The 11,337-nt window shown below is 40.2% G+C and overlaps 1 protein-coding gene across 1 annotated transcript; it reads right to left on the bottom strand.

Moving 5' to 3' along the window:
* Window positions 1-3,103: 3,103 nt before the first annotated feature.
* On the bottom strand, window positions 3,104-8,552 carry LOC149196379 (uncharacterized). The gene is made up of 5 exons (XM_089408267.1): window positions 6,951-8,552; window positions 4,817-6,191; window positions 4,581-4,714; window positions 3,911-4,227; window positions 3,104-3,785 (listed from the first exon to the last, which is right to left on the bottom strand). Exons 1-5 carry the CDS (start codon window positions 8,550-8,552, stop codon window positions 3,104-3,106), a joined length of 4,110 nt encoding a protein of 1,369 aa, XP_089264393.1.
* Window positions 8,553-11,337: the final 2,785 nt, after the last annotated feature.

The following is an 11,337-nucleotide window of genomic DNA, read 5'->3' as shown; positions in this document are numbered from 1 at the left end:
ATGGTTGTATTACTGTAATAGAGAAGTCAATGCACATCATGAATAATTTTTATCTTCTTAGATTGAGAGAGAATGTGTATGTTTTTGGGGTGGGAAGGAGAGACAAGGGAATATAATGATATATATGGAGGGGGAGGGGGGCAGGGAAGAAGAGAGAGGCAAAGACACGGAGGGAAGAACAAATATAGATATGGAGAGAGAAGTGTCAGAGCGAGAGAGAAGGGGAAATCAATACATCTATTTTAGTGAAAAACCAAAATATTCACGACTTCCTAGATCTAACTTCTATGTGTGTATTTGTCTTGGTGTATCTCTTTATTCTTCCCTCTCTCTCCACCTTCAATTATGTATCTATCTCCTCACTCTCTCCTTTTCTCTCTCCCGTACCTCTCTCCCCTATCTCTCTCTCTTTTCCTCTCACTCCTTTTTTCTATCTTTCTCTTCTTCCCTCTCTCCCCCTACCATCTATATCTATACTTCCATCCATCTCTCCTTATTTGTATCTCTATCTCATCCCGCTAAACACATGTCTCTCTCTCTCTCTCTCTCTCCATATCCATCTCTCTTCCTCCCTCCCTCTCTGTCTCTCTCTTATTCCCTCTCGCCCCTCCATTTATATCACTATCTCCCTATGTATCTCATTCCTTATCTCTTTATTCCCTCTCGCCCCTCCATTTATATCTCTATCTCCCTATGTATCTCATTCCTTATCTCTATCTCCCTATGTATCTCATTCCTTATCTCTTTCTCCATATCTATCTATCTATCTGTATATCTCTCCCTCTCTATCTCTTCACCTTCTCTCTCTCTCTCTCGTTATCTTGGTCTCCCATTGTCTCTCTATCTCAACCCCCAAACATACACACTCTCTCTCCATATCGATATATATATCTATCTCCCACTCCCTCTTCCTCTCCCTCTCTCTCTCTCTTCCCCTTCTCTCTCTCTCTCTCTCTCTCTCTCTCTCTTTTGTACTCTCTCCCTCCTCCATCTATATCTCTATCTCCCCTTTTCTCTCCTTCTCACCCCCAAAACATACACTCTCTCTCTCCATATCTATCTATCTCTCTCCCTCCCTCTTCCTGTCCCTCTCTCTCTTCCCCTTCTCTCTCTCTCCTCCCCTTGCAGCCCCCTCTCTCTCTCTCCCCTTATATCTCTCTTTCTCTCTCTTCCCTCTTGCTCTCCTCTCTCCTTCACCATCTCTCCATCTCTCCCTTGTCGCTCCCTCTCACCTTTCTCTCTCTATGTCTTTCTTCTCCTTCCAACTCCATCTCTCTCTCCCCCTCTCTCTTCTCTCTCTCAATTCCTCTCTCTATATCTTCCTTCCTCTCTCTCCCTTTCTCTCCCACCTCCTCCTGTCTCTTCCGCCTATCACACACACACTCTCTCTCAACCCTCCAACTCTGTCACTGTCTCCTTCCATTTCTCCTTCTCGCTCTCCCCCTCTTCCCCCGTCCATATGTGTGTCTCCCTGTCTCTATCTTCCTGTTCTTTCCTTATCTTTATCCTTTCTTTTTCTCTCTCTTCCCTCTTATCCTATCTCCCTCATTCCATATTCATCTCTCCCTTGTCACTCTCTCTCTCTCTCTCTCCACCTATATCTCTCAATGTATTTGTTCTTCCCTCCATCTCTTTCCCCCTCCAAATCCATCTCTCTCTCTTCCTTCCTCTCTCTCCCTTTCTCCCCCACTACATTCCCCTTCATCTCAATCTCTCTCTTAAATATGACCCCATTGTATTGTATTTAAAAAACTATACAAATTAAAAAAAAACATAATTGGTTGTAAAATATTAAACCTATATTTTGGATCAATCATGTCAAAGAAAATACAATAACAAAAAACTTAAAAGAATCATGCACTATCTTTCGTCTATCATTGTTAGTCACTTTTCTTTTTCTATTCACTTGGATGCTTGGTTAAGATGCATCTATCCTGGCTCTTTATAATATTAGTTATATTATATAAATTTCACACACACACACACACAGATATATATATATATATATATATATATATATATATATATATCATAATTTTGTTAAAAATTATATCACCTAAAATTAATAAGGTAATTGTGTCTTTATTACATAAAACATTACAATGTCAATATTTTCTGAATTTATTAATTCGTTTATTGTGTTTGATAAAAATTTCTACTTGAGTGTTCGTTTCACTTGTGTAGAACATATACTTTTTTTTCATATTTAGTATATATATATATATATATATATTTAAATTTTTAATAATGTGTTTCTGAATGAATAATAATTTAAAAATATTTTAATTAATTTTTATTTGATTTTAGGCAAAATTCACCACAAACAATTTGACCATGACTTACATAACTAGATTCCAATGTATTATAAAAAATATAAAAAATTTACATCTACATTAATTATCTTATGACATTTCAAAATGAATTAAAGTATTTGGCAAAACTGATATTAAAAATGTCATTTAAACAATATAAAATTATAATTTAACTAACTATTATATCAAAGACTTTGAAAATAAATATGATTGAAATATTTCTCTGTGATTGTAATCTAAGTACTGTTTTAATAATTTCTATATTTCTCAAAATGAAATGTATTATTTATTATTTCATAATTGATTTTTTATATGATGTAATTTGTTATTTTATACAATGTAATATGTTATTTGATAGTATATATGACAAATTTTTATTTTTTTTTTCTGTATAAAGACTATTCTATTAAGATTAAAGGAAAAAAATATTTACAAAGAGGTTTGAACCTCTGAGGGGGTTGTAGCCTGCCCTCTATCAAAAAGACTGTTGCAGGTAGCACATTGCCTTCTTTTTACAAAAATGAGAATCATAGAAGTGATAATTATGGTAAGCTTGAGAGACCCAAAACTAAACTGAGTTGTATAAGATCGAAGCTTCAGAAGGAGCTGATCTTTTACAAAAATGTTGTCCTTTACAGTCACTATTACAAAAAGATGGAAAACCAAAATTATCTCCTGGAGACTGTAAAATTTCATGATGATAAGAAAAGAAGCCATACACATTGAGAATTTCACACAAAAACCAGAAATCATAAGATAACTTGCTGTCATGTCACTGAAAACAAGAGTAATTAAACCTGCGGTGGCGAGTCTGTAGCGTTCTCATTTGCCTGGTTGGGGGAGCTTACCCAGGTTACCATCACATTATCTTCAGCTTCCATCATGCTGCCTTCTGGAGGAAGAACAAGGTTCAGAACACTTCCAGAGAGGCGTGCAGGCTCACAAGCTATAATTTTCTCTTGAGGTGAAGCTGGTTGAGGGCGAAAGTCTTCCTGTTGGCCCTCTTCGTGCAACGCAGCAGAGTCATTGAGGACGACTCCAGCCAAGCTACCCTGAAAATCACTAGAATTTTGAGAATGAGACTGTTCCTTGGAGGTTTCATCCGAGCTTGTAAGCTCATCTTCCTCCTCCGAGAAGATAACAGTTATAGTAGCTGAGATAAGAGGCTTGTTAAGCCTGCTTCTGAACTTGAACCGGGTCGTTTGAAATGAGCTGTTTAGGGTAGGTCTAGAATGGTCAGAGGGCGGAGAGGATGGAGAGGCAGAGGCTAACGGAGTTATACGTTGAGGGACAGAGCCACCACGACCCCGAGAGCCTCCACGGGACCCTGAATTACTGCCACGCCTGGGGATGCCGCGACGACGGGCCATTACAGTATAAATCTGCGGATTGAAGGAGCCGGGAGACTGAAGGTGAGAGTGAAGCGGCCAGACACAAGCTAATTGAACCCAGTTCGAATACCAGACCTTTGTACTGAAGACCCAAATGCAGAGCTCACAGTAGATAGAATAGACCACAAGAAAAAACCAAACCAAGACTGAATAAACCCAATGCCCGAACCAAACACTTTCAGAAAAGACTAAATCAAAACATCTTACAGAGACGGGCGAGACGAAATCAATAGACCGGACGCAAATGGAGAAGACTGACTCAATACACCAGACGCCGTCGGAAAGAACCAGAACCATATACCTGAAGCAGGCAGAATGAAACCAATTATGAAGCCAGGGGGGCTTCCAAATTCTTTGGGCTGCGCAGAGGCGCTGAGGACATAACCACCAGAGGAGAACAATGCCTGAAGAACTCGGAGCAAATATGCCAGTGCCTGAAGAACTCGGAGCAAATATGCGTGGTGAATGTGTGCCATACTGAAATCACTTGCCTGCATACCTCGAGCCCGATGATCCATTAATGCCTGTTAATCACCAACCTCGAACCGCCAGAGCCAGCTCAGTGGAATGCCAGTTTCCCACTTCGCATGCACAAGCATTAACACGTAATTAAGGCACCCGCATCTGGGTGTGAATCTTCCTTCGACTGCATATCATTTGTTACGATGGTGTGGAAGGTAGAGAGTTGGTTCTCAGAAGCTATGCTAGATATAGAGCCTTCAAAGAATTCCTTTCCACTATCCACTCCTAAATTAGCAAGAAAGTCTGCCAGCTTGTTCCCTTCCCTTCTGATGTGTTTGAAGGAAATTGCTTGGTGATGAGAAAGCCATTGATTGAGAAGCTCAAGTCATGGAGCCATTCTCCAGCTGCTGTTGACCTTATGAACCGGGGATCCCTGCATAAGTTTTGAGGCCATAGTGATGATAATCTGGGAGTCCCCTTCCACAATAAGAGGAAGGAACCCTCGTTCTTGTGCCAGATTAAGCCCTCTCCATAATCCTTCCAGTTCCGCTGCATTGTTAGTATTCCAGCCAATTGAGCCAAAAAAAGTTATAAGGGGAGTACCCTGGTAATTTTTGATGGCTCCACCAAATCATGTTTTCCCAGGATTACCTCTCGAAGCTCCGTCAAAGTTAAGTTGAAACACGTTGATTGGCGGTGGAGTCCATCTTGCTGGAGGATCCTGATGCTTTGAGGAGTTATCATTGGAAGAGAGCGGATGCTTTAATTGAATCTGCCAGTTGTCCCATATAGCTTGTTCCTGCGGGAGTGATGGGAAATCCTCTTTGGACCAGACTTTGATAGACAAAGTTTCTTTGATGTTATGGTGCAACCCGGTCCATATCTGCTTAATCGACTGTGATTGATATTTAAAAATCCTTCTGTTTCTCTCCTTCCAAATATTCCACATTAGTAATCCCGGTATGAGTTGCCATAGTGTGTTTAAAAGTTTGCTTTGATATGGCTCTTGGCTCCAGGTGCGAAGGGTGCCTTTAATGTCCCCATGCACTCTGCCTTCCTTTTGACAGCGGAATGTGACCTTTTCCCACAATTTCCTTCCTAGCTGACAGGTTTGCATAAGATGTAATGCTGATTCCTCTTCCTGTTTGCAGTTGGGACATATGGATGGCCCAGAGAAGTTCCTTTTCCTGAGGTTGTCCCATGTGAGAATCCTGTTGTGAGACAGAAGCCACAGAAAAGTAGAAACCTTCGGCCATATAGAGGAGTTCCATATCTTATCCCATAAATTATCTCTGATTACCCTGTCTTTGATGATGATTTTGTAAGCTTCTCTGGTGGTGAAAGTGCCCTTTTCCTCGTATCCCCATCTAAGAATGTCCATACCTGCCGAAGATAGAATTTTTCGTTTTTGAAGTTCTGAGGAAAGAGAAAGTTGAGTTTGCTCCGGGCTGTGAGGTATTATATGACTAGCTTCTTTCCACTTTCTGTGTTCTTGGGCAGTGTGTGAGTCCCAAAATTGACTCACCTTATCATACTGATTTATATCTTGATCTGGGAGTCCCGGGATAGTGTCTCTGAGGTTTGGAAGCTGCTGCCATGAGTCTTCCCAAAACCTTGCTGTGTGGCCATCCTTCACATCCCAAAAACTATGCTTTTGTATTATATTTCGATGTTGAATGGCTGAGTTCCAAATGACTGATCCTTTACTCACTTCTGACATTCTAATTCTCTCCTCTATGGGTGTATTTCTTGCATATTTCGTTGTCCATAGGGAGGCCCAAGGGGTGCTGGGATTTGAGAGCCATCTCCACCAGATTTTGGCCCCCATTACCATATTTCTATGTTCTGGGTCTCTTAGCCCAATGCCTCCCGCTTTTTTAGGTAGACATGCCTTCTCCCATTTGACTAGTGCCCACTTTCGATTTGGACCCGAATTTCCCCATAAGAAATTACGCTGAAGCTGTTTTATTGCTCTGAGAACCCACTTAGGTGCCGCCAATATGGAAAAAAGGTAAAGAGGCATGGACTGTAGAACAACTTTAATTAGCACTAGCCTACTAGCCATATTAAGAGCTCTATGGGTCCATAGGAACAATCTGGCTTCAAGTTTTTCTAAAAGGTTATTCCAAGAGGAATGCTTGAGAGCCGAGGCAATTAAAGGAGCACCCAAGTATTTAGAAGGAAGGGAAGCGATGGTGAAGCCTAGGATACGGGTGATTGCTCTTTGGGTGGTGGGAGGCATATTGAAGAAGAAAATCTGAGATTTAACTTTGTTAATGAGAGCTCCTGAGGCATCCGAGAAGTTTGCAAGAATTGATTTGAAAGATCATGCTTCTTGAACAGATGGATGACCAAATAACATATTATCGTCTACGAATTGCTGGTGCGAAAAGGCGGGGGCTTGGTGGAAAGCTAGACCTTTGAGGTTATGAGAGAGGATAGTCGATTTGATGTTGCGGCCTAACCCTTCAGCTAAGATGACAAACAGAAAGGGCGAGAGAGGATCACCTTGTCTGATACCCCTAGAAGGACGGAATGTGGGCGACGGGATTCCATTAATGAGAATAGAAAAGAACGAGGAGGATAATAGATTACTGATCCATCTGATCCAGGAGGGGGTGAAACCAAAGGCATTGAGGATTTTTTGCATATATTCCCAACTAATACTATCAAAAGCCTTAGATAAGTCAATTTTGAGCAGCATACCTGGTTTTTTTGAATGCTTGAGAGAGTGGATTATTTCATGGGTTAAAATAATCCCATCCGTGATCTGCCTTCCTTCTACATATCCAGATTGTTCTGGAGATATAATAAGGGGAAGCAAAGGCTTCAATCTGGAAGCTATAACCTTGGAGACAATCTTGTATATAATGTTGCACAAAGCAATCGGTCTGTATTTGTCCGGAGTGTTGGATTCCTCTGCTTTGGGGATTAATGAAATGAATGTTGCGTTCAGACCTGGATACATCCATCTTAGAGTGCGCGATTCTTCCACGACCTGCCAGACTTCCCATTTAACTAGATCCCAGAAATGCTGAAAAAAGTTTGAGGTGAATCCGTCTGGTCCTGGCGCCTTCCCTGCTTTTAGCTGATGCACAGCAGTCTCAACCTCTTGAAGACTTATGGGCTTGAGAAGGAGAAGATTATGATCTTCAGTGATTAATCTGGGTATATGTCTGATGACTTTCTCAATAGCCTCTGTTCTGTTTATGCTAGGTTCTTGATTCATCTTCTTGAAGTAATTGAGGAATTCCTGTTCAATGCCTTCATGGGTTTCAATTTTGCTTCCTTGCTCATTGTTGACGTGAGAGATTTGATTGTTCATTCTTCTTTGCACTGTAGTTTTGTGAAAGAATTTCGTGTTCTTTTCACCCTCCTTCAGCCATCTAACTCTCGATTTTTGCCTCCAGAGAGTTTCCTCCTGTAATTCTCTCTCAAGGATTTGATTTTCTATGGATTGCTCTTTCTTGGCTAGCTCTTCAGAGCGTCCTTCAGTGATCATTCTTTGCTGAATAGCTTTCATTTCTTGATTGAGGGTTTCCTTAGCTTTGAAGATGTTGCCGAAGATGGATTGATTCCAGCATTTAATTTCCCCCTTGAGATATTTCAGCTTCCTTTGGAATATGGACATTTTTGTGCCATCCGTTGGATTGAATTTTAACCAAGATGCTCTGACAAATTCATAAAAGTCCGGATGAGATAACCAAAAAGCCTCAAACCGGAAGGGTTGCCTTGTATTGCAACCAGGACGATTCCAATGGAGGGCGATTGGCCAATGATCAGAGCCTGAGATAGGAAGGATGGATGCAATGAATTCTCCTCCTAGATGAACTGCATTATCAGAAATCAGAAATCGATCAAGACGAGAGGCTATTTGCATTGGTTCTGCCCTTTTGTTGTTCCAAGTGTATAGGCCATTATTTGAAGGAAGATCTATCAGCCAATTATTCTGAATGAAGTCTTTTAATATAGAGCCATCCCTGTTTATTCTGCAACGTCCTCCCTTTTTTTCCTCCATTGTTGCGATCATGTTGTAGTCTCCTCCAGATATCCATAACGGGTACATCCTCTCTGTATTGAGCTGCGTCAAGGCATCCAGAATTTCAACCTTGTGCTGGGTTTCTTGAGGAAAATACACATTTGTTATATGACCATAGATATTGGTGCCAATTATGTGAAAGATGGCTTGGATGAAGTTTTTATTTGCATGTATGTTATTTAGTTGAATGATTCTTGCATCCCAGAGCACTGCAAGTCCTCCTGACGCTCCCTGAGCATCAACAGTTGTTACTAACCCTCCTGGCCAGGCCTTTGCTGCTATTTTTTCCAAGACTGTCGAATTACACTTTGTTTCTTGCAAAAAGAGAATTGTGGGTTTTTCCTCCATTAGCATATTTTTTAGTAGTCTTCCTTTCCTTGGGCTATTGAGCCCTCTGATATTCCATGAGATCAACTTCATTGGGATGGTTTGGGTTTGATATTGAAATACTTGGTTAGCTTAGCATATCTGCCTGATTCTACCAATACTACTCCGATCTTGATGGTTCTCTCTAGAGTAGTTTTCCTTCCTCGTTTCTTGCTATCTTTGGTGATGAATTTCCCATCCCATTGGCTGCCAATTTGAACCCCTAATGAGTATTTTTTTTGGACTTTATTGAGAACTGCCACTAGATTATCCACTTGTCGATCAGGTATTTTGTCGAAATTTCCTGTTTTACAGGCTTTTTCTAAGCCCAAAATATCCAGCTCGCCAATATCTATAGATTCTGTGTCCTCCTCCATGATTTGAGGTTCTTGATAGCTTCCATCGCTTTCCTTCTCGTCTTCTATATTGGGATTGGTACAGTCTATATCCATTTCAGGGAAGCTCCAGGTGTTTGAAGCAGTCTTGAGATGTTTGCCCCCTTGTTCTACACCCTTTTCCCCTGTTTTCGATTGGGATCATTCAATCTTCTCCTGACTAATTCCTTTTTTATTGGAGGGTGTATTGTCTGGATCCTGCATGTCTTCATTGGCTAAAGCTTCAAAGCTATTACTTGTCGAGGGTTTTGAATGATCCACTGGAGGAATCTTTGTAGAGACTGCTGATTTTTTATTTCCTCTTCTGCGATTTAGCACCTTAGTGAAGCCATCCGGCGTTGGGTTTTCCTGGTCAGTTTGAACCGAGGGTTTGCTATTTAATGGGCAGTCTCTGTAGAGATGTCCTAAGTCATGACATTTCCTGCACCTAAAGGGTACATGCTCATAATCAATTAACTGTATCCATTCAACATCTTCATGAAAAAGACTTACCGTATCAGGCAAAGCTTGTTTAAGGTCCATGTAGACGCAGATCCGTGCATATGAGGTGTATCTATGCGTCTTTGTTTCTTCTGCTACCTTGACGAAGTCACCCAGAACATTGCCAATCGCTTTGAGAGACTCCTCTTCCCAGTATTCCAATGGCAGAGAGTACAGCCTGATCCACACCGGTGCGCAACTTAGGTCTTCCTTATCAGGGTTAAATCGTTCGATCCATTCTTTGAGAAATAGCCCGGCAGAGTTAAAGAAATAAGGCCCTCCATCTAAAACTCTATTTCTGTCTTCCAAACAGTTGAAGACTGCAGTGAAAAACGCCTTAGGCCCTAGATGCAAGGTTATGTGTCCTTTTGGATGCCATTTAACATTTATCCAGGCTCTCAACGCCTTCTCGTTTGGCCATATTCCAATGAATTTGCCTATGAGGGCATGATCTCTCATATACTGAATTCTGGCATTGATGCGATGGCTTGGTAGCTCTACTTTTGGCCTATGCGTGGCTACTGGCTTGCATGTGGAAGAGCTTACTTTCGGCTTGTCTTTCTGTGCTTGTTCAGTTTGTGTCTGCTGGCTTCTGTCTGTGTTTTCATCCTTGTACTCCTTTCCCCTATCTGAATCCTCGATATTCCTTGGCTGGTTGTCATTTATTGGAGGAGGCGTCCCTCCTTCCCCCTGAGGGGGGTTCATTGTTTCCGTCGGCCAAAACCTACGGAATGTGGCTTGCTACACTGCCGCGTTCTGCCATTGGTGAGCTCTGTCAGGATGACCTGCCGTAGCAGGTATTTTCTGAAACCCTAATGCGAGTTGCAGAGCCCCGTGTCTCACCGCTGCTCCCCAATTGAATGCATTAATAATATCGTATATATGACAATTTTATAATTGTATCATTCTAGAAATGGAAATTTAATATAATTTTTAAAATGCAAAACAATTAAAAAAAGATTCAAAGATAAAAAATAATTAAATACAACAAAAACTAAAAATATAAGGCATATTAAAATTTTCAGTTAAAGAAAATATAATTTCCAAAATATTTAACATGAATCTTGGGGAGACACTTAAGCCCATTGCACCTTTTTACTTTTACTTTTAGTTGAAAATTGCTGCTTGACAATGAACAAAATTCCCCAAATCAACTATTGAAAGAGACATGTATTATTGGTTTGAAAAATCGCTGAAACCAATTATGACATCACCACAAGTAATTATCAACAACTTATGTTTTCTCGAGAATGTAACAATGGCTTTGAAATCCCACGCCATGCTCTCCACCTTCAAAAATAACCATGTGTCCTCCCCGACAATACCAACGAACTTCACTGAACGAACTTAGAATTTCAATAAATAATCCGGGAATGGATAAAAAAGTTTGACACGTGTTTCTTATCATAGACAAGTTATCAACTGCATGAACCAAGTTGGTCAAATGGACCCCGTTCATACGACTATGTGTGAAAGTTTTCCATTAATGTTTTATTTGGGATAAGTTTCAATGGGAATTGAGACGCCCAATTTTCATCTCCATGCTAATCAATAAACTCTATTAATGTTTGTTGAAACTTGAATTGTCCATCGAATCTTGATTAAATTCTCACAAGAACAGCCGTTGGTGTTTGTTCGTTAAATAAAATAATGAAATTGTAATGTTGAAAATTTCTCCCGCAGTAAGTACCATGCTTTTAATTGTGTGAAAAAAGTATGTCAGGTTTTTGTAATTAATTAAGATTTTCCGTACATTGCTATTAGTTTTTCAAAGTACATATCATCATTATAAAATAATATTCTAACCAATCACAATGTAGAAAAAATAAATTCAAAAAATAAAAAAATAAATTAAAATGTTTTTAAAAATAAACATTAAATAAGATCATTTA

Source organism: Pinus tabuliformis, chromosome 2_2 (genome assembly GCF_031772625.1).
Source record: "Pinus tabuliformis cultivar Carrire ecotype Pingquan chromosome 2_2, CPIR1, whole genome shotgun sequence".
NCBI classification, from domain to species: domain Eukaryota; kingdom Viridiplantae; phylum Streptophyta; class Pinopsida; order Pinales; family Pinaceae; genus Pinus; species Pinus tabuliformis.
The sequence above is the reverse complement of the archived record's forward strand: the minus strand, read 5'-3'. Positions and strand labels throughout refer to the sequence as shown.

Bases quoted from the DNA above. Each gene is read 5' to 3' on its own strand.
- LOC149196379 (XM_089408267.1), bottom strand. From the start codon at position 8,552: ATGGAGGAAAAACCCACAATTCTCTTTTTGCAAGAAACAAAGTGTAAT. The intron at 4,228-4,580 runs GTCAACAGCAGC...GGTGATTAACAG, and splicing joins AGGGATCCCCGGTTCATAAG to GCATTAATGGATCATCGGGC. The intron at 3,786-3,910 runs GTAAGATGTTTT...TTGGGTCTTCAG, and splicing joins ATTTCGTCTCGCCCGTCTCT to TACAAAGGTCTGGTATTCGA.